Source organism: Dasypus novemcinctus, chromosome X (genome assembly GCF_030445035.2).
Source record: "Dasypus novemcinctus isolate mDasNov1 chromosome X, mDasNov1.1.hap2, whole genome shotgun sequence".
NCBI lineage: Eukaryota > Metazoa > Chordata > Mammalia > Cingulata > Dasypodidae > Dasypus > Dasypus novemcinctus.
The window spans coordinates 7,834,798-7,857,046 of NC_080704.1; the positions used below are offsets into that span (position 1 = coordinate 7,834,798).

Consider the following 22,249-nt stretch of genomic DNA (forward strand, 5'->3'; position numbering starts at 1 on the left):
AACATAAGGCATGAAGCAGGACCGTGGCATTGGACCACGTAGATTCTGAGGAGACCTTGGCAAGAGCAGTCTTGAGTGGATGGTGGAGGCAAAAGCCAGATTGGCTGAGGGGGTGAATTAGTCAGCCAAAGGGGTGCTGATGCAAAATACCAGAAATTGGTTGGTTTTTATAAAGGTATTTATTTGGGGTAGGAGCTTACAGATACCAGGCCATAAAGCATAAGTTACTTCCCTCACCAAAGTCTATTTTCACATGTTAGAGCAAGATGGCTGCCCATGTCTGCTAGGGTTCAGGCTTCCTGGGTTCCTCCCTTCCAGGGTCTTGCTTCTCTTTCCTCTGTGGGCTTACTTCCTGGGGCTCCAGCTTAAGGTTTCAGCACCAAACTCTAACATCAAAACTCCAACATGAAGAAGTCCCTACTCTGTCCTTTGCCCTATCCTTTATCTGAGAGTCCCCACCCACCAAGGGGTGGGAGCTCCACACTCTACTGGCACAAGAGATTTACCTGATTACTTAATCAAGTAAACCTCTGAATCCAATATAACCTAATATGTCCAGAGGAAAAGACCAGTCTACAAACATAATTCAATATTTCTTTTTGGAATTCATCAATAACATCAAACTGCTCCAGGGGGTCATAGGAAGCAGCAGGTTGTAGACCTCTTGAGAGGTTGGCTCCAAAGGTGAGTAGATGTCAGGGCAGAAGTGGGACCAGGAAGGGACTTTTATAGGTGGGAAGTAGGGACACCTGCTGGTGAAGGAAAGAATGAAAGAGACAAGGAGAGGTTGATGATGCAGGTGGGAGTGCACAGAAGCCTGCACAGAGAAGAGGCGATGGGCTAGAGTAAACCCAGAAATTCTGGGCTGTGAGAGGGGAGAGGCATTCTATCCCCGTGGTGGGAGGAGGGCAAGATGGGAGTGGGGGCAGGGAATTCCCATTTTTGGGTGCATTTTGTTTTCCCCATGGTGTTAAGGTGAGGCTCTAGGCTTGTTCCGGACAGAGCTGGGGGAGGCCTGAGCTTTAAAGAACACAGAAGCTACATAACCATTACCACAGTGGGGAAGTGGCAGAGGGAATTGACTAGCAAACATTTGCTACCGGCTCTTCATAAATATGAAAATTATTATAACAGAGCTTGAAAACTAAGAATTTTGCCAAACTGGCACAAAATGAAAGGTATCGTAAAGTGTGTTATAAAGGCTTAAACTTTATGTAAACTCCTAAAAGGATTTCATCGTTAGAGGTAGGAAGACAAATATTAGCATTACTACTCATTAAAATCTATTACAGCAGAACTATATCACTCCGTAGACTTTTCCCCCAAATGGGAATGGATTTTGGATATTCCCTTTTTTTTTTTAAGTGTTTTAAATTTAATTCCCTTTTTTTTTTAAAAAAAAGACACATAGATCACTTTCCATTAATAACAAAGTAAAGTGATTTTCTCTACTGAGTTTAGAAACTTGTTCACCAACACTAGTGTCTATGTACAGAATATTTTACGGAATTTAGCATCAGAAAGAGAACACGTAGCAATTAAGATAGTTCCATGTTTCGCTCCCAGAGTTTCACGACTTATTTGTTCTAATCCCTCATTCTGCCCAGCCACTTTTACTTCCTACAACCTTCACCCCCACAGATCTCCATTTTCCTGTTTGCTAATTTCCCAACACGATAGTCTCTATTCCGTGTTTCCAGTTGCAGGCTAGGGAATTGTGGTCGAAAGTCATACAAACAATTTGTTGGCTTCATGAATAGTCCGAATAAATGATCTCTGCTAACTTCTCACATTTTCTCTTGTGGACCACAGTTTTTACACAGGCGTTCCAAACTTAGATGATTTGCCTTTTATTTTAAGATGAAAGCCCACAGACTTGCTTACTTTCTCTTTTCCACCCAGCTACCTTTGTTATAAATAATTCCTCTCTCTTCTTAAGGCCTGGCTTCTCTAAGGAGATTTTTTCTTTTTTCAGTTTCTCTCAGTGCTTTTGATTGGGCCTATAGAAACTCTCAACAGAAACTTGCTCAATAAAACACTCCCTTTTGTGTTAGCCTCTTCAGTTCCTCCATTCACTGGCTCATTGACTGACAAATATGCCTAAGTCTTCTTTCTCCACCCACTTACTGTTCCCAACCAAAAATAATACCGTCTATCCACACAACTATCTTTCAAGTTTACTGTTTCTTTTTCTCCTTCACTTTAATGGCAAGCATCTTGGAAGATTTTGTCTTCAAAATAGGGCAAGGTTTTCCACATAACCCGTCACTTGCTACCCTCCTAAAAGCAATTTTCCATTCCAGTCACTATAGAAACCATCATGTAAACAGAGTGTCTCAACACTTAAATGTGCACAGGAATCCCTCGGGAATCCAGTTAAAATGCAGGTTCTGATGCAGTAGATGGGGTGGGGCCTGCAAATCTGCATTTCTAACAAGCTCACCCGTCAGCCAGAGCCCTGGTTTTTACAGCTCACTAATTTCCTCCTCTTTTCTTCATCCATCTTTCGCTTAAGGTAATTTAAGTTGGGTTTCCTTCACATGCAACAAAAACACAGGACATCTTCTAAAATCTCTCTCTTTACTGTGCTTCCCTCAAATAAGAAAAAAATTTCTAAGGCCAACTTAGGAAAACAGGCAATAGACCTCAGGAGAAAATTCACAGAGGAAATTAAGAAGGTTAAGTTAAAGAAAATTATTTAGCATTTCTTGGCTAGTTTGAGAATTTATCCAGCCAGATGAATTTTAACATCCACTTGTCACTGTTTGAAAACAAAAGTACTGAGTGTGTGATTGAAATTTGTAATATTCCTGGTTTAATTTAGAGGCTAGGTACCATGTAGAATTTAATCTTCCCTTTCAGGAACATTACATCTCTGACATCGTACATCTGTAAATGTGTAGTGTTTTCATTTGTGTCTTGCACGTTTTCTAGATTTATATAACCATGCAGTTTTCTACCTTTTAAATTTCTGCTGATAGTAAATATTGATTTGCCTATATTTCTAAGGCATTCTACTGAAATCTTTAACTCCTCAACATACTTTTTTTCAGTTTACTACATTGGACTTAAGCATTCATTCATTCATTCATTCCTCAAATACTGGGGGCCTACTGATGTCTAGGTCGTGTGCTTGGTGCTTGAGACAATTTGCAAATGATGGCCATTTGGTTCATCCTATCCATTTTTTAACCTTTCACTTAGTTTTCTTTGTTGCTGCATTTTCTAGTGTCCGGAACAACTGGCATGCTAGCAGATAGGTCAGGTACACTTGTTTTATTCCCAACTTGTATGGGGTCTTTCACACTTGATTACTAGCCATCAAGCTTGTCATTTTACTGTGAGTGATAGTTGTGGGAATCATCTTTTTTTGAAAATTCTTTTTTTATTCAATTGCAAGCTGAAATTTTTTATTCATCTGGTATGTATTTTGAAAGTTATCAAATTACTTTAATGCATCTGACAAGATGTAATTATTTTCTTCCTTTAGGCAATTCACTTAGTGACTTAAATTTAGAATCTTAACTGTTGAACTATCAGAGTGCAATTATTGAAAGACGGACAGATAGACATCACAACCAAGCAGGCAAGGAAGGATAGCTTAATAGATAGAACCAACCTGATCTACAGCATTCACAAAATAAAGAGAAAGCCATCACAATTTGCAGAAAATACAAAGTATATCATTCATTCGTGATAAATGAAACAAACAAAATCCTCTAAGTAAATTCTGAAAATGGTAATTTCACTAATTTGGTTAAGGGATCTGTAAATTACAATAAACATTAAATTTAAGGCTGTAGCTTTGGAACTGCTTCTTTAAAAACAGGAACCAGGCAAGAATGATGTGATTGTACTTCTATACAAGGCTGAAATGGAGGGTATAGGAAAGAGAAGAGCTGAGCAGTATAATTACTGAAAAGGAATAAACGAAATCCATACCACTCATAATCAATGATTATTATCTACATGGATCACCCAAGAGAATCTATTAATTACAACTAAAGAGGAAATTTGGCAAGGGTGATCATTATACAATTATTAGCAGCATTCCTATGCACCAGAAAAACTACAAAATGTACTAAAATGAATTAAAATAAGTACAAGAATTGAAGCATTTTAGAACAAATCCAATAAAAGCAGAAGCTGGCTGGAGAAAAAAAAAAATATATATATATATAAAGAATTCCAACACATTAAGAACAAGACAACAAACCAATAAAATATATATAAAGAGGAAATCATGTAGGAGAAAATATGAATGGTCTACAACCTCCTTTGCTCATCAAGCTGGAATGGGGAGCTGAGTGTGGAGGGTGCTCCTGTAGGGCTAGGAAGTGGAGGTGGACAAGGGAGACTGGTATACCAGGTGGACAGATTAAATCATGAACAGGTCAAGCATAAGGGGAGTCAAGTTTCTCAGTATCAAAGAAGGGAGTTATGAATAAGAAAGGGGAGGGGGGGACTAGAATGAAATCTGGAATTGGATATGTCCGTGTGAACTCCTGGTTTTTCATAGATAGAGACAATGATAGATGGATAGATAGATGATATAGACAGATGTCTACATAAACAGAGATGTAAATGTTGGAACACATGCATGTATGCACATACATACACAGGGGTATGTATTCTCAATCTCTAGCCACTGGCAGCATGCTATATAATTACAATGTTATTTGGCTAGTAAACTTGGTTTATAATTACCATATTTATAAACATCAATTTCCACTACAATGGAACCAGAGCACTTTGGAGAAACAGCTGAATCCGGGGATGGGGCAGAGAAAGCACAAGATGAGCTTGGAACATCTTCAGCTGGAAAGCAAGAAAGTGGCTCAAAGAGAGAGAGCCCTGCTCCAAGACACAGAAGCAGTGAAAACGGGCTCCTGCTGGCCAGACTGAGAACAACTCGCGCATCAAAATGAACAGTCCTAGTAACATAATATTCCATTGAGACTAGAGAAAACCATGAGTCTACACAGACATAAATATACCGACAGGAAGAACAAGACATTTAAATGGCTTCAGAACACTTCCCTACAAGATCCTTATTAATTCCAAAGGGAAAAAGGAATTTTTATGGTGAAGAGGCCTGGCAGATATCACATAAGCAAGGTAAGATGCAATGAACAGAATGTGGCATCCTGCCTGTGCCTTTAGGGCCAACACGCATGGCCTGAAATCGAATCATAAGGAAACTTCAAATAAATACACGTTGAAGGAAATCCTGCAAAATAACTAGCCACAATCTTGCTACTCCTGGAGTCATGAAGTCCAGAAAAGACTGAGAAAATGATCTAGACTGAAGATGACTAAAGAGAGGGCCAGTGAGTGGAACGGGGGAGTGCATGTCACTTTTGAATAAAATAAAATGGAAGATGGGAAGTGGATTTGGCTCAACTGATATGGCGTCTGCCTACCACATGGGAGGTCCAGGGTTCAAACCCAGGGCCTCCTGACCCATGTGATGAGCTGGCCCATGCGCAGTGCTAATGTGCACAAGGAGTGCCCTGCCACACAGCGGTGGCCCCCGCGTAGGGGAGCCCCACGCGTAAGGAGTGCGCCCCATAAGGAGAGCAAAAAAAGCACAGCTTGCCCAGGAGTGGCGCCACACACACAGAGAGCTGATGCAGCAAGATGACACAACAAAAAAAGCAACACGGTTTCCCGGTGCTGCCTTACAAGAATGCAAGCAGACACAGAAGAAACACACAGTGATGGACACAGAGAGGAGACAGCTGGGGGCGGGGGAGGGGAGAGAAATAAAGAAATAAAACTTAAAAAAAGAAACCCAACACAGCAGGATCTTCCAGGAACTCTTGTGCTCGGGCAGGTGGGAAGAGGAGGAGGGCAAGGATTTCCTCCCGGCGCCCTGGTAGAGCAGCACGTCTTTCTTGCTGGGCAGCACAGCGTCCTCATCCAGTTCCAGGGCTCTCTTGAGCAATGGGCAGGGGCGCAGTGGGGTGGGACCATCCCTCCTTGGGTTTGCAGTTGCCACGGGGGGTGGTGGGTGCAGCTTCCCCTCCTCCTTTCACAAGCTCAGTGGGAGCCAGCCCTTTGGGGCGCTGCAAGCCATGCCCAGCATCTAAGCGTCTTCAGCACCTGGAGCGCAGCCTCCGTTCCTGGGGCACAAGGCTCCCCTCCCTGGAGCAACCCTGGGCTGGAAGAGCTGGCACCCGAGCCTCTCTCCAGCAGTGTCTCCTTCCTCCACGTGGAGCTGGGGGTGGGCAGGAGTCTCCGCCCGCTTCAGGGCAGCCACACTCCCCGCCCCCGAGCTCCCTGCTTTACCGCTGACTCCTGGGTCCCGAATGACCAGAGGCACCCCTGCAGAGTCGGTGTGCTCCAGTGCAAGCCTGCGAGGGGGAGCCTCCAGCTCCCTGCACCTCCCAGCACAGCCGTGGGCTCCATCTCACCTCACAAAGCTCCTGGCCCGCAGCTGGCGGCCCTGAGCTCTGGACCCTCCTGCAGGGGCTTGGGTGCTGGCCGAGCAGAACAGAGGCACCCACCGGAGGGGGCGGCATGCCCTTGGACTGGCAAGAATGGCAGACCTTTCCAGAAAGGGCTGCTGTACTGATGTGCGCTTTGCTTGGTCCACTCACGAAAAAGAATTTGACTTGTCTAAGGCCTTCAAGAACAGCTGTAAACACAATGAACTTGAGCATGAAGCAAATGCTTCCTCCACATGGCAAAATGCACATGCCACAGTATGTTGTATTTTAGGTATACATGCGCAAGCACACATACATATGATGAGTACATGTAGACACATGCTTTCAGCAAACTATCTTATTTCAAGAATAAAACTGGATCCTGTTAATATATTTTTTTAAGATTTATTTATTTATTTTCTCTCCCCTACCCCCCCACCCCAGTTGTCTGTTCTCTGTGTCTATTTGCTGTGTCTTCTTTGTCCGCTTCTGTTGTTGTCAGCGGCACAGGAATCTGTGTTTCTTTTCGTTGCGTCATCTTGTTGTGTCAGCTCTCCATGTGTGTGGCGCCATTCCTGGGCAGGCTGCACTTTCTTTCACGCTGGGTGGCTCTCCTTACAGGGCACACTCCTTGCGCGTGGGGCTCCCCTATGCGGGGGACACTCCTGCGTGGCAGGGCACTCCTTGCGCGCATCAGCACTGCGCATGGGCCAGCTGCACACGGGTTAAGGAGGCCCGGGGTTTGAACCGTGGACCTCCCATGTGGTAGACGGACGCCCTAATCACTGGGCCAAGCCCACCACCTGGATCTGTTAATATTATACTTTGTGAATGATGCACGTTCAGAAATGCTTTCTAAAGTATGGAAAAGGTTCGAGTAGATAACTTTGAAACTTGCTTTTCTTTAAGTTGGTCAAGAGCAGGGAAAATGATGCTGAGCTAGGGAAGATATGTGTGGAATAAAGAAATATATATGTTTTTGTTAGCATTGAGTAAGTGAAGCTTTGGGTTGTATCACCAGAGGCAAACATTAAATGCAGAGCTAAGCATTTATGCTGTAAATTCAGCCTGAGTAAACTGGATATCTGTAAAGATTAAAATTTTAATAATAAATAATTTTTTAAAAAATCCACCCACTTTTCCTGAACTGCAACAATTGTTTTTTTTTGTTTTCCTGATTTATGTGGTTAATCACTTCAACTTTCAATTTTGTTTGGCTACAGTGTACACACAGTTTAGGCAAAGAACAAAAAAAAATCACTAAATTTTGCTAATTATTGGTTCTTCCAAGAAGTGAAATGGATCTAAAGTATTTTTATATCAATATTTATAAATACAAAAAGTGATTGTATATTTCTACTTTAATTATGAGAAAAAAACTGAAAGTAGAATAAACTAAGATTTGGGCATTTTAGATTCATGCTCACTGTGAATCCCAATTCACTACCAAGAGCGATAGGACAATTTCTCTGCAAGCCTCTGGTGTGCAGACACCTTTTCCTGGTATCGGGAAGCCACAACGCAACAGAGAATTTCAGTATTTTCTTGCTTCCTTTGAGCACTATTTAACTTTGAAACCAAACCTATTTTCTTTAATTGTCAATGGAAACGGTGAGTAGCTGCAAAGTAAAAAGTGTTATTGCAAAGAAGAAAAGAAAGACTAATGAAATTTTAAATGACAGGTTCAAAGATAATAGGAAATTGTCCCAACAGGGGACTGGGAACCTATCAAGCTGCCAGTCAGAGTAATTACCCTGCAAACATTATCAGTATCTGGGCCAGAAAATCTCCTGATTTGCTCGACACCAAATCCGCACTTCTGATCCTGATAAAAAGGCAGACCCCATTTTCCACGCCTGTTTTCCGAGAGCACAGAGCAGGGGTTCTTAACCTTTTCTGTCCCACCGACCCCTCTGCCAGGCAGGTGAAAACCACAGACCCCTTACTAAGTCCACGCTGTATGGTGTATGATTTAATAAATGCATCACACCTGCAGCGACACGTCCCCACAGGAATAATGTTATTTTTAATTTAGGCTCAAGCCCACTGACCCCTTGTGTACACCAGATCCCCTGATGTAGATGCATGTGGATCACTCAGAACAGATTAGCAGAGCACGCCTTGCGACTGGCCTGGCAGGAGAGTTTGGAACTGTGCCTCCGGAGAGGGTGGGCGCGTGTGACTGAGTCCCCTTGCATTGCCGGGTGTCCTAGCAGAAGGCGCTCCAGACCACGCTGGCACCAGCAGACTTTCGATACTTTTTAAGGCAAGCACCATCCACCAGCAGAGTCAACGTCCATCTGTCCCCTCTGAAGACAGGGAATGGGTGCAAATTACTTTCAAAAAGCCCACTATCAGGATTTGTGTTTGCTGGGGGGGAATCGACAGCACATCAAACCAAGGGAATATTCACAGAAAAGGATGGGAGGAAGAGGTATGGTGAAAAATCCTTGGACAAAACTGAAAATTTACCTGGTAAATAAACAGAATTGAAAATGAATTATTAATCTGTCCATCCACGTCACTTACTAAACCAACATATTAATATTTGCCAGAGTGGGAAAAATATCCACCTCGAGAAACATCTTTTGTCTACTGTGGTTCTGTGCAGTCCACATAAGAAAAGGGGGGGTAAGTGGGTGTTTATGTGCTGAAAACTGTGTGTCCAGGGTGTTTAAGAACCATTAAATTGATTTAAAGAATGGTTTCAAAGGGTAAAAAGAGAAATGCATAACAATTAATGACATGCAATTAAATCGGTTTGTTTCTAACTGCCTCTTAGTAATTGAGAGTTCATGCTTGGCAAACCCCATCAAAGCAGATTTAAGACTTAAGAGTGTGTGAGTGAATGAATGTAAACCCAAGTACACGTCCTCAAAGAGATAGGAGAACTACTCAAAAAGCATCAGACCTGATTCAGCATAACAGAATTTAAAAAGAAGAGATATGGTGTGGGGGCATTTCCAGGATTTGGAGTTGTCCTGGGTGGTGCTGCAGGGACGGATGCTGGACACTGGGTGTCCTGCCGTGGCCCACTGGGTGGACTGCAGGAGAGTGTGGACTACAATGTGGACCACTGTCCATGTGGTGCAGCAGTGCTCCAGAATGTATTCACCAAATGCAATGAATGTGCCATGATGATGAAGGAGGTTGTTGATGTGGGAGGAGTGGGGTGAGGGGTATATGGGGACACATATTTTTTCAACGTAACATTTAAAAGAAAATAAAGAAAGGAAAGAAAGAAAACAAAGAAAGAAAAAAAGGAAGAAAGGAAGGAAGGAAGAAAGGAAGAAAGAAAGACAAAAGCTAAAGATGATTCTGGATGCCATTTTTATTTCCCAGGCTCTGTGGGTCTTCACTTGTAGGAGTGTTTTATCTCTTTAGGGGTAGATACTGTCCAGTTTAGAGATGGGTGGCTAATTATGCAGAGAGGAGTGGTCTGTTCAGGAACCCCAAGAGCTGGGGTGGTTGGTGAGATTGAGAGAGAGAAAAAGAACAAGCAAGCAAGGCCTGGCTTTCCAATAGGAGGCATCACAACAGTCCCAACAATCTCCTCATCTGGGGTAGAGTTTGGGGGAGGACGGTGTGGGGAAGCGTCTGCTGAGGAAAAAGGGAAACAGAGGTATTCACGCTCTCCTGGGCTTGACGTCCCTCTTCTACCCACCCCCTACTTCCTCCCCAAAGCCAGTGCAGACGTCTCTGAAAAGCCAGCCTTGTTCAGCTAATACTTGCCAAGGTCTTGGACAAAGCTGCCCATTTCCTCCACTGTCAGTGCCCTGCACAGCTGGCTTCTCACTGCTGACCTAGAGACTGGGGTTTCCCTAGTTCCCACCAGGTGACATGGGGATCTCACGGAAACACCCATGTTCTGTTTCCAAAGCATGCCCCACATTGTCCGCAGCCATGTACATGGCGGCCGCCATGTTCCGCATTTTCTGGTCTACTCATGATTTCCTGCTCTCTGAAAATGACTCCTCGCCACCCTTCTCAATGAAGTTGCCAAAACCTAATAAAACGCCTCTTATTTCCTTATTAACAGACAAAGTCCTGATAGATTTTTATATATATTTAATTGGAAACCATCTGTATTAATTAGGGTTCTCTAGGGAAACAGAATCAACAGAGATATCCATCAATAGTAAGAGATTTTATAAGAGTCTCTCACGCTGCCAACGGGATGCATAAGTCCAGGTTCCGCAGGCAGGCTGCAATCAAAGGCTGGAATGAAAGTCCAATGAAGGTTCTTGACAAGTTCTGGGAGATGTTGGCTGTCCAAAGACGAGCTGGGAAATTCTCTCCCAATTCTGGAATCACTTCCCATTTTGAGGGATTCAGCTGATTGGGTGAAGCGTCACTCATTGCTGATGGCAATCTCCCTGACTGATGTAATTATAACCAGCTATCTATGATTTACTACTGCAGTAAAATCAACAGTGACTGAAGTATAAGTGTCCTTGTATTAAAGTTAGCCCAGTGCTTGCTAGACCAAACAACTGGGCACATTTACCTGGCCCAGTTGACACAATAGCCTAACCATCACACCATCTCAAACTGTCTGAAATCTATTTTGCATTATCAACTTTTACACATGCTACTCGAACCAGTTTTCTTTTAGTAAAAACCTAACGGCATCATCAAAGCCACCGTGATACAGGGATTCCATTTTCTTCCTGCTTGGTGGGAAAAGGGCTTGATTGAGCCTCACCAGGTTGGCCACAGACAACTAGGATGGAGAAAGGAATTTAAGCTATAGGATGTAAATATACAATATACTTTATAGTACACATGTTCTCAATAAGAAAATCAATGCATAAAACTTGAAAAGGTGACTCCACCCAAAGATGAACTGAGGCTTTCTCAGCCTCAGCACTAGGGATGCTTTGGAGGGGATCATTCTTTAATGCAGGAACTGTTCCGTCTTCATTAGGGTGTTTAGCTGCACCCCAGCTTCTATCCGCCAGACACCAGCATCACCTCCCCTCCCAGTTTTGACAACTAGCATGTCTCCAGACATTGGCAAATGTCCCCTGGGGTGCAAAATCACCCCAACAGAGAAAGGCAATCCATATTGTTCAGGTAAAAATTTTAGGTAATTTGGGTCTCCAAATTTTGGGCAGTACGTCTATATGCTTAGTTATCTCTGCCTTTTTAAACAAGCAAATGATCTAACTTCAAACTGACAACAAAATTCTGCCAATTTTATTAACTGAAAAAAATAAATGAAGGAGAATAGAGATCCAGTAAAAGGACTGCATGTCACCAATCGTTTTTAGGAGCCCAGATCATACAGGAATGCACGTACAGGTCATAGAGTAAAATCTTACAAACCTACTATGGGGAAGACCCCGTTTGTACCCTAAACGACCACTGATCTGCCTTAATCGTTCCAGGGCCACGCTAAATTCTAGCGGGCATCTGTAGTTGAGGACTGCTTGGGTACCGTGTAATCCTGTTTACTACTCACCGTCAAGCTCTGGTTAGCAAGGGTCACTGACAGCTCCAGCCGCCCTCTGTCCCGCGGGGAGATGTCCGATCGGCCGCTGAAGGGCGAGACGGTGACTGTCCGCCCAGCGGGCAGGACGGGGAGGCTGTCGGTGAGGCCACCGTCCACCCACTTCTGCGGGGAGAGGCGCCGTGTCAGCCCACGCCCGGGGAACGCCACGCACGGGGAGCCAAGGCGCTCGGCTTCTTGGAAGGCTCTCCTGCCCCTCTAGTAAAATCCATGGCTTGATATGCTGTTCACTTTCTACTTGTGAGCACTAATGCGATTGGGGATTTATTTTGGAAGCCACAAAAACCTCTGTATGCGTGTCCTTGACCCACGTCAGAAGAACTCTGGAAAGGGCCAGGAGTGCTCTGCAATGGCCGAAGAGCCTTCCGGGAAGTGTGTTACGGAACAGGGACCTCCATTGTACTGACGAGAATGCCTGTGTGAGGAGCCACGGGGAGTTATTTTGGGATTTGTTATTTCAGCAGAGTGGAAAGTGGCGTTTACTACTGACAGTGAGCCACCCATCGCCACCACGGGAGGCTGTGCCCGTTCTAGGAATTGGACACCTGCATTTTCTAACAGCAAACCCAACATAAAGAGAGGAAGGGAAAACCCTGGTGCTGCCCAAGGGCGAGCAGATGTGGCCTTGAGGAAAAGGAGGTGCTGAAGACAAAACAGTTCTTGGGCGTGCACCTCCAAACCCTCCCCCCCCCACCAGGAGCGCCAGTTAGAGGCCTCTCCTGGGCATTCGGGAGGGAATGAAATCTGGCGCAGAGGAAGGTGAACACAAGTCATTCAGTGGGCTCAGTCATCCTCCCAGGGGCCTGCCTATCCAAGAAACACAGAGCACGCTGCCAAGGCTGTGTATGCGGTCCAAGGCTAAAGAATCTCCACCCAGTGCGAACCTGTGCCTTTACACCATGGGCTCCAGCAATGCACAGACAGACAAAAACCAAGTTCAAATTCCTGGAGCTGGAGCTGTCATTACAAACACCCTTTAGATGTTACGACTCCAAAAAAAAAAAACTCTGTCAACAGTGGGGAATCCTTCACACAAGAACATTTAGCAGAGAAATTCAGAGTAGGTTTCCCATGAATATTTAAAATGTAAAGATGGAGTGAGGAGGGAGAGACAGGTTGATATAAATCATCCTGAATTAGGAAGTTTTGTTTCATTCACTTCTTCTATCGATTCATTCACTTCTGGGATTTTCTAATTTTCCTTTCCAGAGCTGGGAACTAAATGGATCATATTGAACTATTTTGTTATGGCCTCGGCCAGCCATAAACTCATTCAAAGGGAACAAAAGAAACAAATGAAAAAATAAAGGCTTGAAAAATACAACTAGCATACCTTACAGACAAGAGTTAACAATAATATTGTACTATTTTTGTAGCAAAGGCGAAGAAGGTACCATACCCATGCTAAAGGTCAAAAAAAACAAGACTGGATTCAGTTTTGAGATGTGAATATGATCAAGCCTTTTTTAAAAATTTTTTTGCTTTCTTCATTATCAAGGATACTTTGCTTGGTCAGGTCATTTAACTAATCGGTGCTCATTTATTTATCTTTCAGAACACTGGAGAAACAACTGAGTTTGTTTTTAGGATTAAACAAGATAAATGTGCATGGACAGGGTTTTTTAAAATAATGCTTCCATAACTTGTTGAGCTGCCTTTTGTCTGCTATTTTTTTTATTTTTTAAGTTGAAATATAGTTTTGTTTTGTTTTTTAAAGCTGGGTTAAAACTTTCTTTTGAGAGAATTGCATTTGGTGGAGGAAAAAACATAGTTTGGGTTAAAATGAAACTGAACTGGATAATCTGCATATTGTCATTATTTTAAAAAGAATATAACACACATACATATGTATACAGACACATATCATACATGTATGTTCAGGTGTGTGTGTACATATAAGTTTACATAAAAACAGTCAAGAAAGTAGATGTTTACAGTAAGAATCCTCTCCAAAATATCTGGTTTTGTGTCTTTACTGCCTGAGAACTTGTTTTTGTTTTTTCTGATTGCAATTTCTGGAATGGAATGATACCAAGAGAAAAAAACAGAAACATTTGGTAATTTCCTAGTTTGATATTCTCCGTAGAAGCTGTCACCAGTGATGTAGAAATCTGTATAGGTTTCATCAAGGAAAATGAAAAATATGTACCATGTGTCATATAACTTGAAGTAACAGCTCAACTGACTTATTCAGCTTAATGAAAAGAAGTGCAATCTGGCTCATTAAATTGAAAAGTGCTCTAATTTACTACGGGGTTAATGAAGGCAGTTTCAGGCAATGGGAAAAACCTTTATTCAAATTTCGTTTGCTCTTGTTAGGTCTTATTCTGATTGGGTAAGTGATTAAGGAAAACGTAGAGCTTATCAAATGGCTTCGTTAAATTTGCAGTGATGCTAGCTCTTCTAGTACCCACAGCACTTTAACTCAAGAGCTCAGACATCTCATAGGGAGCACGCCGTACTGCTGATTTGCGCTCCCTCCACCTGAGATATAGCCTCCAGATCACCAACAGTCATTCAGGTGTACTGGTCTACCAACTTTTCTGGATGCAACAGTAAACATAGCAACTATTTCTAACCTCCAAATTAACAGCAGCAATATGTCCTATCTCACATCGTAGTGATAGTTTACAATTCTGCAGTTTAAATCATTCTGTCCAAGGATTCTCTGGCTGTTTGCCGTATATTCCTACATTTTCACCGAATGGGCAGCACCTCCATGAGCTTCTATGATTCCAAAATTATTCTCTGCTGGTCCTCCCGCATTGTGGTTTGCTGTATGTTTAAGTTTTTATCCTATAGTACCATCGACCTCAAAGGAACTGGTGAGCCCAAGTACATAAAAAATGCCTGCAAAATGGGTTTCAAAAATCAAATGCTGGGAAACAGATGTGGCTCAAGCAATGCCTGTTTCCCACATGGGAGGTCCCGGGTTTGGTCTCTGGTACCTCCTAAATAAAAAAAAAAAAAAAAAAAAAAAAAAACAGTGAAAAAACAACTCGGGAGCTGATGTGGCTTAGTGTTGGGGTGCCAGCTTCCTCTATACGAGGTCCCAGGTTCAATGCCTGGCCTCAGGACCTCAAAACACACAGCCCCTCAAAAAAATTCAAATGCTGCTCGTTCTGGAGTTGTTGCCATTTAATACCACTTTGTCCTACCTACTCCGCCTTTTCCCAGCTCTGACATTCTAAAAGTGCCCCATGTTAAGGCAAACTATTTCCAAAGAAACAGAAGTAATCAGCTGTGCAGAAGAAAAGAAACACCCAGGGCCAATCGTGGGGCAGGGGTCTACCGAGAGTGTTCTCTAAAGGTTACAGCATTGATGCCAGGATTAACCTAATTACTTCTAAAGAGCCCGTTGCACCCAACTGAACCACAATATTTAACTGTCAGAACTTGGAAGTTTTGCTTTATACACTGATATATTAAGGACACATATTAAGAAAATGCCCAGTGGTTTACAAATTTAAGCAACTATTACTATATAATTTAAGTTAAAAACTTTAAAAAAAAAAAGGAAGAAACCTGAGGAGGTAATCTCTACTGAAAGGGCCTATTTATTTGAAAGTAAACACCAAGCCTCTGCTGTGTGCAGCTATACCCTGGGGATATATCAATGATAGAACTTTGATTTGGTACTCAATTTTCTTAAAGTGTATTTTGCTTAAAAAAAAACAAGCAAAACTTTGTTGGAAGAATTAATGAGAGGCTGACAACTGAAATATCAATAAACATTATTACATAAGGCTTAATGGTTTATAAAGCAATTTGCATACATAATGTCATTTGATCTTTTTAAGAACCCTATAAGGTACGTAGGTCACGCTAGCATTTTCCATTTCCTCATTTCACAGAAGAGAAAACTAAGGCTTGGAAGGTTATTTGTCCTATGTCAGGAGTTGGCAAGCTATGGCCCACCATCCGTTTATGAAAATAAAGTTCTATTGGCACACAGCCACACCAGTTCATTTACATATCTTCCATGGCTGCTTTCCCACTGCAATGGCAGAGTTGAGTGGTTGTTTGCCCCACAATGCCACAAATATTGGCAGACACTTGGCAGAAAATATTTGCCAACCTCTGCTGTAGAGCATAGAGGTAAAAAGCACACAGAGCTGGTCTTTTCAACACAATTTGCTGACCTTTCTTAAACACTGTAAAATGATACTGATGATAGCAGAAAGGGTCAGATTCATTTTCACGGTGATGAGGGGGAAGGAACGCATCAGGGGAAGCCAATGTGGTTTGAAAGGTAACTTTATATTTGCAAATATGCCTTCTTTGCTTTCATGACAAAGCCACGGACAGTCGTACTCAACAGAATGTTTTTGGGTGGAGATGCTCAAAATAGAGGGGAGAGGCACATTAGTTGAGTTCTATGACACAGGACAGGACCTTCCAATTGGAAGGGAGAAAAGAAATGCAAGTTTTTTAATCAGTCAAAATTTTAAAAAATGGGTTTGAGAACCCCTGATGAACTGAGTTCTACTAAATAATGGATGCTTGGTATATTGCTTTCTTTCTTAATTTGGGGATTTATGAAGGTTAATCAAAAATGGCTCCAAGGGGGAACAGATGTGGCTCGAGGAACTGAGCGCTTGCTTCGACGTGGGTTCTGTTCCCAGTTCCTCCTAAAGAAGACAAGCGGATGCAATGAACTAATACAAGGAGCTGACAAACAAGCAGACACATGAGCAGGGAACAGGTGTGGCTCAAGCAGTTGGGCACCCACCTCCCACATGGGAGGCCCTGGGTTTGTTTCCCAGTGCCTCCTAAAGAAGACAAGCAGACAACAAGTGGACACAACGAGCAGACACAACAAGCAGAGACAACGAGCAGACACAACAAGCAGACACAGGAAGCAGACAGATGAGTGAGCCATCTGGTGTGTGTGTGCAGGTAGTGGCTCCAAATATCCAAATCTGAAAGGACTGTACGAGGTTATTTAGCAATTAACAACCCATAAGCATTGGAAGACTAACATTTTTCAAAATCAGACAATGCTAAAACATTTAAAAAGTCGCTGAAAAAAATAAGAGCTTCTATTTCAGAGTAATTATAAATTGACAGCCAGATTCCCATCAAACCAAATCATACCAGCTATCACTGATTGCTATGACAGTGATTGAAGTACACACTGAGTGAAATGTCTCAATCATAAAGAAATAGTCAAGGACTTTTTTACAAAAATACGTAACATAGAATTCTACAATGCTTGTCCCATGGATATGACACTGGGTCAGTACTGGAAGGATTAGTAATCCATAGTCCACCCAAAGGAACAAAGGACCGGGATAATACAGAGACAAATGTCCTACCTAGGCTCTTGTGATAGTATACATTTTTAAATATTATTTGAATCTAACCCAGACCAAAAAATCAAACTGTGGCTTTCTCTTACAATGTGCATCTATTAGTTCTAGAGAACTAATATATCCCAGTCTGATATTTTAGTCACTTGCCAATGCCAGTATCTCTTTTAAAAAGTCTTTGTTAAGAACTCCTTTGGTAGCTTCTCATTTTTGTTCCCAAATTGATGACAAGAACTTACAAAAAATATGACCCGAGTGTATGAACATTCCTGTAGCTTATTTTATCACTGGAACTAGGCCATATATTCATTGGTTAAAAACTGTAAGATTAAGGGAGCAGTGTAGCTCAAGTGGTTGAGCACCTGCTTCCTGTGTTCGAGGTCCTAGGTCCAATGCCTGTACCTCCTAAAAACAAAAAAAACAACTCTCACTGGGGAGCAGATGTGGTTCAGTGGTTGAGTGCCTGCTTCCCATACAAGGGCCTGGGTTCATTCACCAGTACCTAAAAATATATATATATTCGATATATATATAGGATTAAGCCTCAGTTTATTTCCACTCATCCATTTATTCAACTACTCATGTGGCTCTGCTATATTCAGGGTGCAAAAAATGGTCTTAGAAGATAAAGTCAAAGAAGACAACAACAAAAAAAGCACAACTGAAATCATGAATAGGAAAATGAGTTTCTCAAAGACGTAGTGCCACTTACAACACTCAGTGGGCGTTTTAAGAGGAAATCTTACAATTATTTGCTGTGGTTTAAGTTAGTCTCAAGTCTTTCGAAGCACCTGCTTCTAAATGATTAAGGGAAAGCTTTTGGAAAACAGAGGAAGACTGAGTCCACGGGTAAATCATGGTGTTACCAGACTTGGAAAGGGGAGGGCAGCGTCTTTAACGCATGCCCAGAGCACAGCCAGGTGAGCTGCCCCTTGGCCACTGCCACAACTGACCAGTCCCTTCCTCGGCCTTCAGGACTTGACACCACAAAGGCAAGGAAAGCCACATCCATCTGCTCCACCTGCTGCCCCAACCCCAGCTGCTTCTCAGAGCAAAGTTTGAGTTCCACGAAAACATTAAAACCCCCCAAATTAGAGATGTTTGCAGTATGACTGAAATGTTTATGTAATTTAAGTCCTATGAAAAGTTCATCCCCGTAAAAAAACACTGTATCGAATGCAAAGTTAATCTATCTCTGGAAATAGCATGGGGATATTCTGGAAAGCCACTTGGTGTAAAAATCTTATTGGACGGTGGGAGGGGGCACGTGGGGAAGCGGTCATAAGCACAGAAAAAAGACACTTTCCAATGGTGGCTTCCTGGCATTTTCCAAGGCGTTTTGGCAGTCTTGAGCATGCATGGGGCTGCCCTCAAGCAGACTTCTCTCAACGCTGGAGGAAAGCACACTTTCAGAAGGTGTGAGTTCCCTGAGCCCAGTCGATATTAGAAGTGTAAGCCCAGGCATTGAACGATTGTCTCTACAAGCACAAGGGCCTCAGCTGCCGCCGTCCCCAGCTGTTTCGTGGCTCAGGGCCTGTGCAATCCCTGCTGTTTCACCACGGCTGCCATTCTGAATTCATGTCCACGGATCACTCATGGAGTGGAAAGTTTAACTGGGAAAATCCAGTTCCTCATACCCGACGCTCTTAACCATTCCTAGCCTTCCAGCTACAAACCCAAGAAGTGGGGATGGGCATGCATGGAAAGAAACTGAGGAAACTATGCCTAAAAAGGAAGAAAATGGCACAGCAGAGAGAGGAATAGGTGCGATCATCCTGGGAAGGTTCTCCCCTTTTAAGTCAAGGAACCTCAAGGAAATAGATTCATGTCTCTATATCCTAGTTTCCTCATCTGTAAAAACAAAAAATGGAAATAATCACCCAGATAGCCAACAGAATTAAATTCTGGTAAAATAGAAATATAGAAAGTATTATTAACAACAAAGGTTTTACTTGTTTTTCTTGCAAAAGAACAGTGGAGGGGAGACTGGTAAGGCAGGTCTAAAAAAAAAACCATTCAGGAGCCAGGCACTTTCCAGCTCACTATTTTGTCATCTCTAGAGGGTGCTCTTTGACCCATGATCCATAATGGTTGCTTGAGCTCCAGTCATCACATCTAAGTTCCAGGAAGCAGGAAGTAAAGAAAGGAACATGACATGCTCCCTGGAAGTCCCACAGTAAGTGAGCTTACACCTCATTGGCCATTATTTAAACAGACAGCCATGCCTAGATGCAAGGGGAGCAACTGCAGTCATTTGACTACAAAGCAGTATGTCCAGTTAAAAATTCGGGTTCTGTTACTAAGGAAAAAGAACAACATGTATATTGAAAGACAAGTAGGAGCCTCTATGAGGAGCCTCTATCACCTGACCCACCTGCATAATACTTCATAATATAATGCAAAACTTCCAATTTCTTTTGTTGGTATTTTAAAGAACAAAATGCTTAGCACAGGGAAGCAGATTTGGCACAATGGATAGAGCATCTGCCTACCATATGGGAGGTCCAGTGTTCAAACCCAGGGCCTCTTGACCCATGTGGTGAGCTGGCCCATGTGCAGTGCTAATGCGCGCAAGGAGTGCTGTGCCACGCAGGGGTGTCCCCCACATAGGGGAGCCCCATGCACAAGGAGTGCACCCTGCAAGGAGAGCCGCCCTGCACAAAAAAAAGTGCAGCCTGCCCAGGGGTGGCACCGCACACACAGAGAGCTGATGCAGCAAGATGATACAACAAGAAGACACAGATTCCTGGTGCCGCTGACACGAATACCAGTGGACATAGAAGAACACACAGCGAATGGACAGACAGAGCAGACAACTTGGGAGGGAGGGGAATAAAAAAAATAAATCTTAAAAAAAGAATTGCTTAGTACAGTCCTGGAACTTATGGGCTCTTGCACTTGGCTCTCTTCCACCCTCTCTTTCCCAAGTCCCACTCTCCTCTGGCACTTAATATATCTACACCTCCTCTTCTCAGAACTTATCAAACATATTCACAACTCTTGAATTTTGACCTGGGAACATCCTTTTAATGGTAATATATAATGTCTTGGAACACTTTAGGGTGTTTTTTTTTTTTTTTTTTACCATTATGCCATTTCTGTCATGATTATAGTACATTATAAAGCAATAATTTGAAGTAAAGTCATTCTCTTTCCGATCATCGTGAAGTTATAAAGTTGATTATGAGAGCATCTTAATGGTATTCGAGATATGTGTGTCAGGAGCGGGTGTAGCTCAGTGGTTTGAGCACCTGCTTCGCATGCAGGAGGTCCTGGGTTCAATCTCCAGCACCTCCTAAAAAAAAAGGTAAAATGAGTTTCTCTCCATTTTGCCAAAGTCTATAAAATTGTGTGGTGCAAAGTATAAACCATCGTATAAACTACAAATGATGGTTTGCAGCAATGTTTCAATGTTCCATCAATTTTAACAAATGTACCACACACGAAATGGTATGTGGGAAAGTGTGGGAGGGGGAGGAGAGGGGTATATGGGAATCCCTGTATTTTTGATGTGACTTTTATGTAATCTAAAACTTCTTCAAAAATAAAGAAAAAAAATATTGTATGTAAAAACAAACAGTTTCATTCATTCATATTACAAGAGGGACTTGCTATTAACTTACATTTAAATAATTAAGTAGTCCAAATTGTGACGCCTCACACATTTTTAATTCGCTTGACAAAATAAATCATACCTTGGGAATTGAATATTTATTAGCTCACGGAGGCAGTATCAAAAGTAGGAGAGAAAAAAACTTGTATGGGCTGATGTTCAAAGGATTTCATGTTGTTCTTTAAAAATAAATCAAAGGGGATTTTGTCTCTACCGGGCCACAGAGCGGGTTTTAGGCCGCTGCTTGCAAGATCGTTTCTGGAAGTTACAGGAGGCTCTCCCTCTGCACATCGGCATGCCCTGCTCTCTACACGTGCGCCTCTGCCCCTTTTTGACAATGATGCCAGTGCAGAGGGGTCAGGTACGGTAGGGGGATGACGCGCAAGGAAAGGACTGATGAGACACGAGCAGGGACTGGCGCCCCATCGGTAGCTAAGGGAGGCTTCAGAATGAATTCACTGGCTGGGAGCCATCAATTCCTGGGGACCGGCCCTGGGCAGGGTGCTCTGAATGAACACTTGAGGCAGGCAGGCTGGGCCACGAGTGTACAACAATTGGCGCTTATTCGTTTACGGATAAATAACTGCAGGGCCTACACCACTGAGCCTGCTCATCTCTGGCACGTGTTAACTAGAAGCCGAATGTGACTATAAAACACATGCGGGAAGCGGATTTGGCTCAACGGATAGAGCGTCCGCCTACCACATGGGAGGTCTGCAGTTCAAACCCTGGGTCTCCTGACCTGTGTGGTGAGCTGTCCCACACACAGTGCTGATGCACACGAGGAGTGCCCTGCCACGTGTCCCCTGCGTCGGGGAGCCCCACGTGCAAAGAGTGTGCCCTGTAGGGAGAGCCGCCCAGCTCAATAAAAGCGCAGCCTGCCCAGGAGTGGCGCCGCACACACGGAGAGGTGACGCAGCAGGACGACGCAACAAAAAAGAAACACAGATTCCCGGTGCCGCTGATCAGGATAGAAGCGGTCACGGAAGAACATACAGCAAATGGACACAGAGAGAAGACAACTGGGGGGAGGGTAAGGGGAGAGAAATAAATAAAAATAAATAAATGTCTTAAAAAAAACCATAAAACACACGTGCAGGAAAAGCAGCCGGGAGCGTGGGGAACGAACGGGGTGCCAGCTGCAGAAGGGTGCCGGCTAAAAATCAGCGCACGGCACTGAGGGCAGATCTGGGATGCGTGCTTCTCTCCATCTCCCTAAGAGGACCTGCATCCTCTCCTCCAATAAACGTGTTCAGCCTCGCAGGACAGTGCTGAACGTTATCTAGGAAGGAGCCCTGAGGGAGGAGCTGGGAGAACACGGATCGTGCCCAGCAGAGAGACAGAAGGACGAAGGAGCCCTGCTGGGGGGGCTCAGGGGGGC

General features: G+C 43.2%; 1 protein-coding gene and 1 non-coding gene across 4 annotated transcripts in view; one reads left to right on the forward strand and one right to left on the reverse strand.

Annotated features, from left to right (window-relative positions):
- The window catches only part of PNPLA4 (patatin like phospholipase domain containing 4), a 53,681-nt gene that overhangs the window by 13,937 nt on the left and 17,495 nt on the right, over positions 1-22,249 (reverse strand). For 2 of the 3 annotated variants that reach the window (XM_058292279.2, XM_004461318.4), the window contains exons 6-7: positions 11,896-12,048; positions 10,483-11,154 (exon numbers count right to left, since the gene is read on the reverse strand). In XM_058292279.2, the coding sequence (XP_058148262.1) occupies positions 11,023-11,154; positions 11,896-12,048 (285 nt within the window). In that variant the 3' untranslated portion in view covers positions 10,483-11,022. Of the gene's footprint in view, positions 1-10,482; positions 11,155-11,895; positions 12,049-22,249 lie in introns of those variants that run through there. The other variant, XM_023589622.3, reaches the window with a different exon arrangement.
- On the forward strand, positions 20,477-20,552 carry TRNAA-CGC (transfer RNA alanine (anticodon CGC)). The gene has a single exon. It is a non-coding gene; the product is annotated as a tRNA-Ala (tRNA).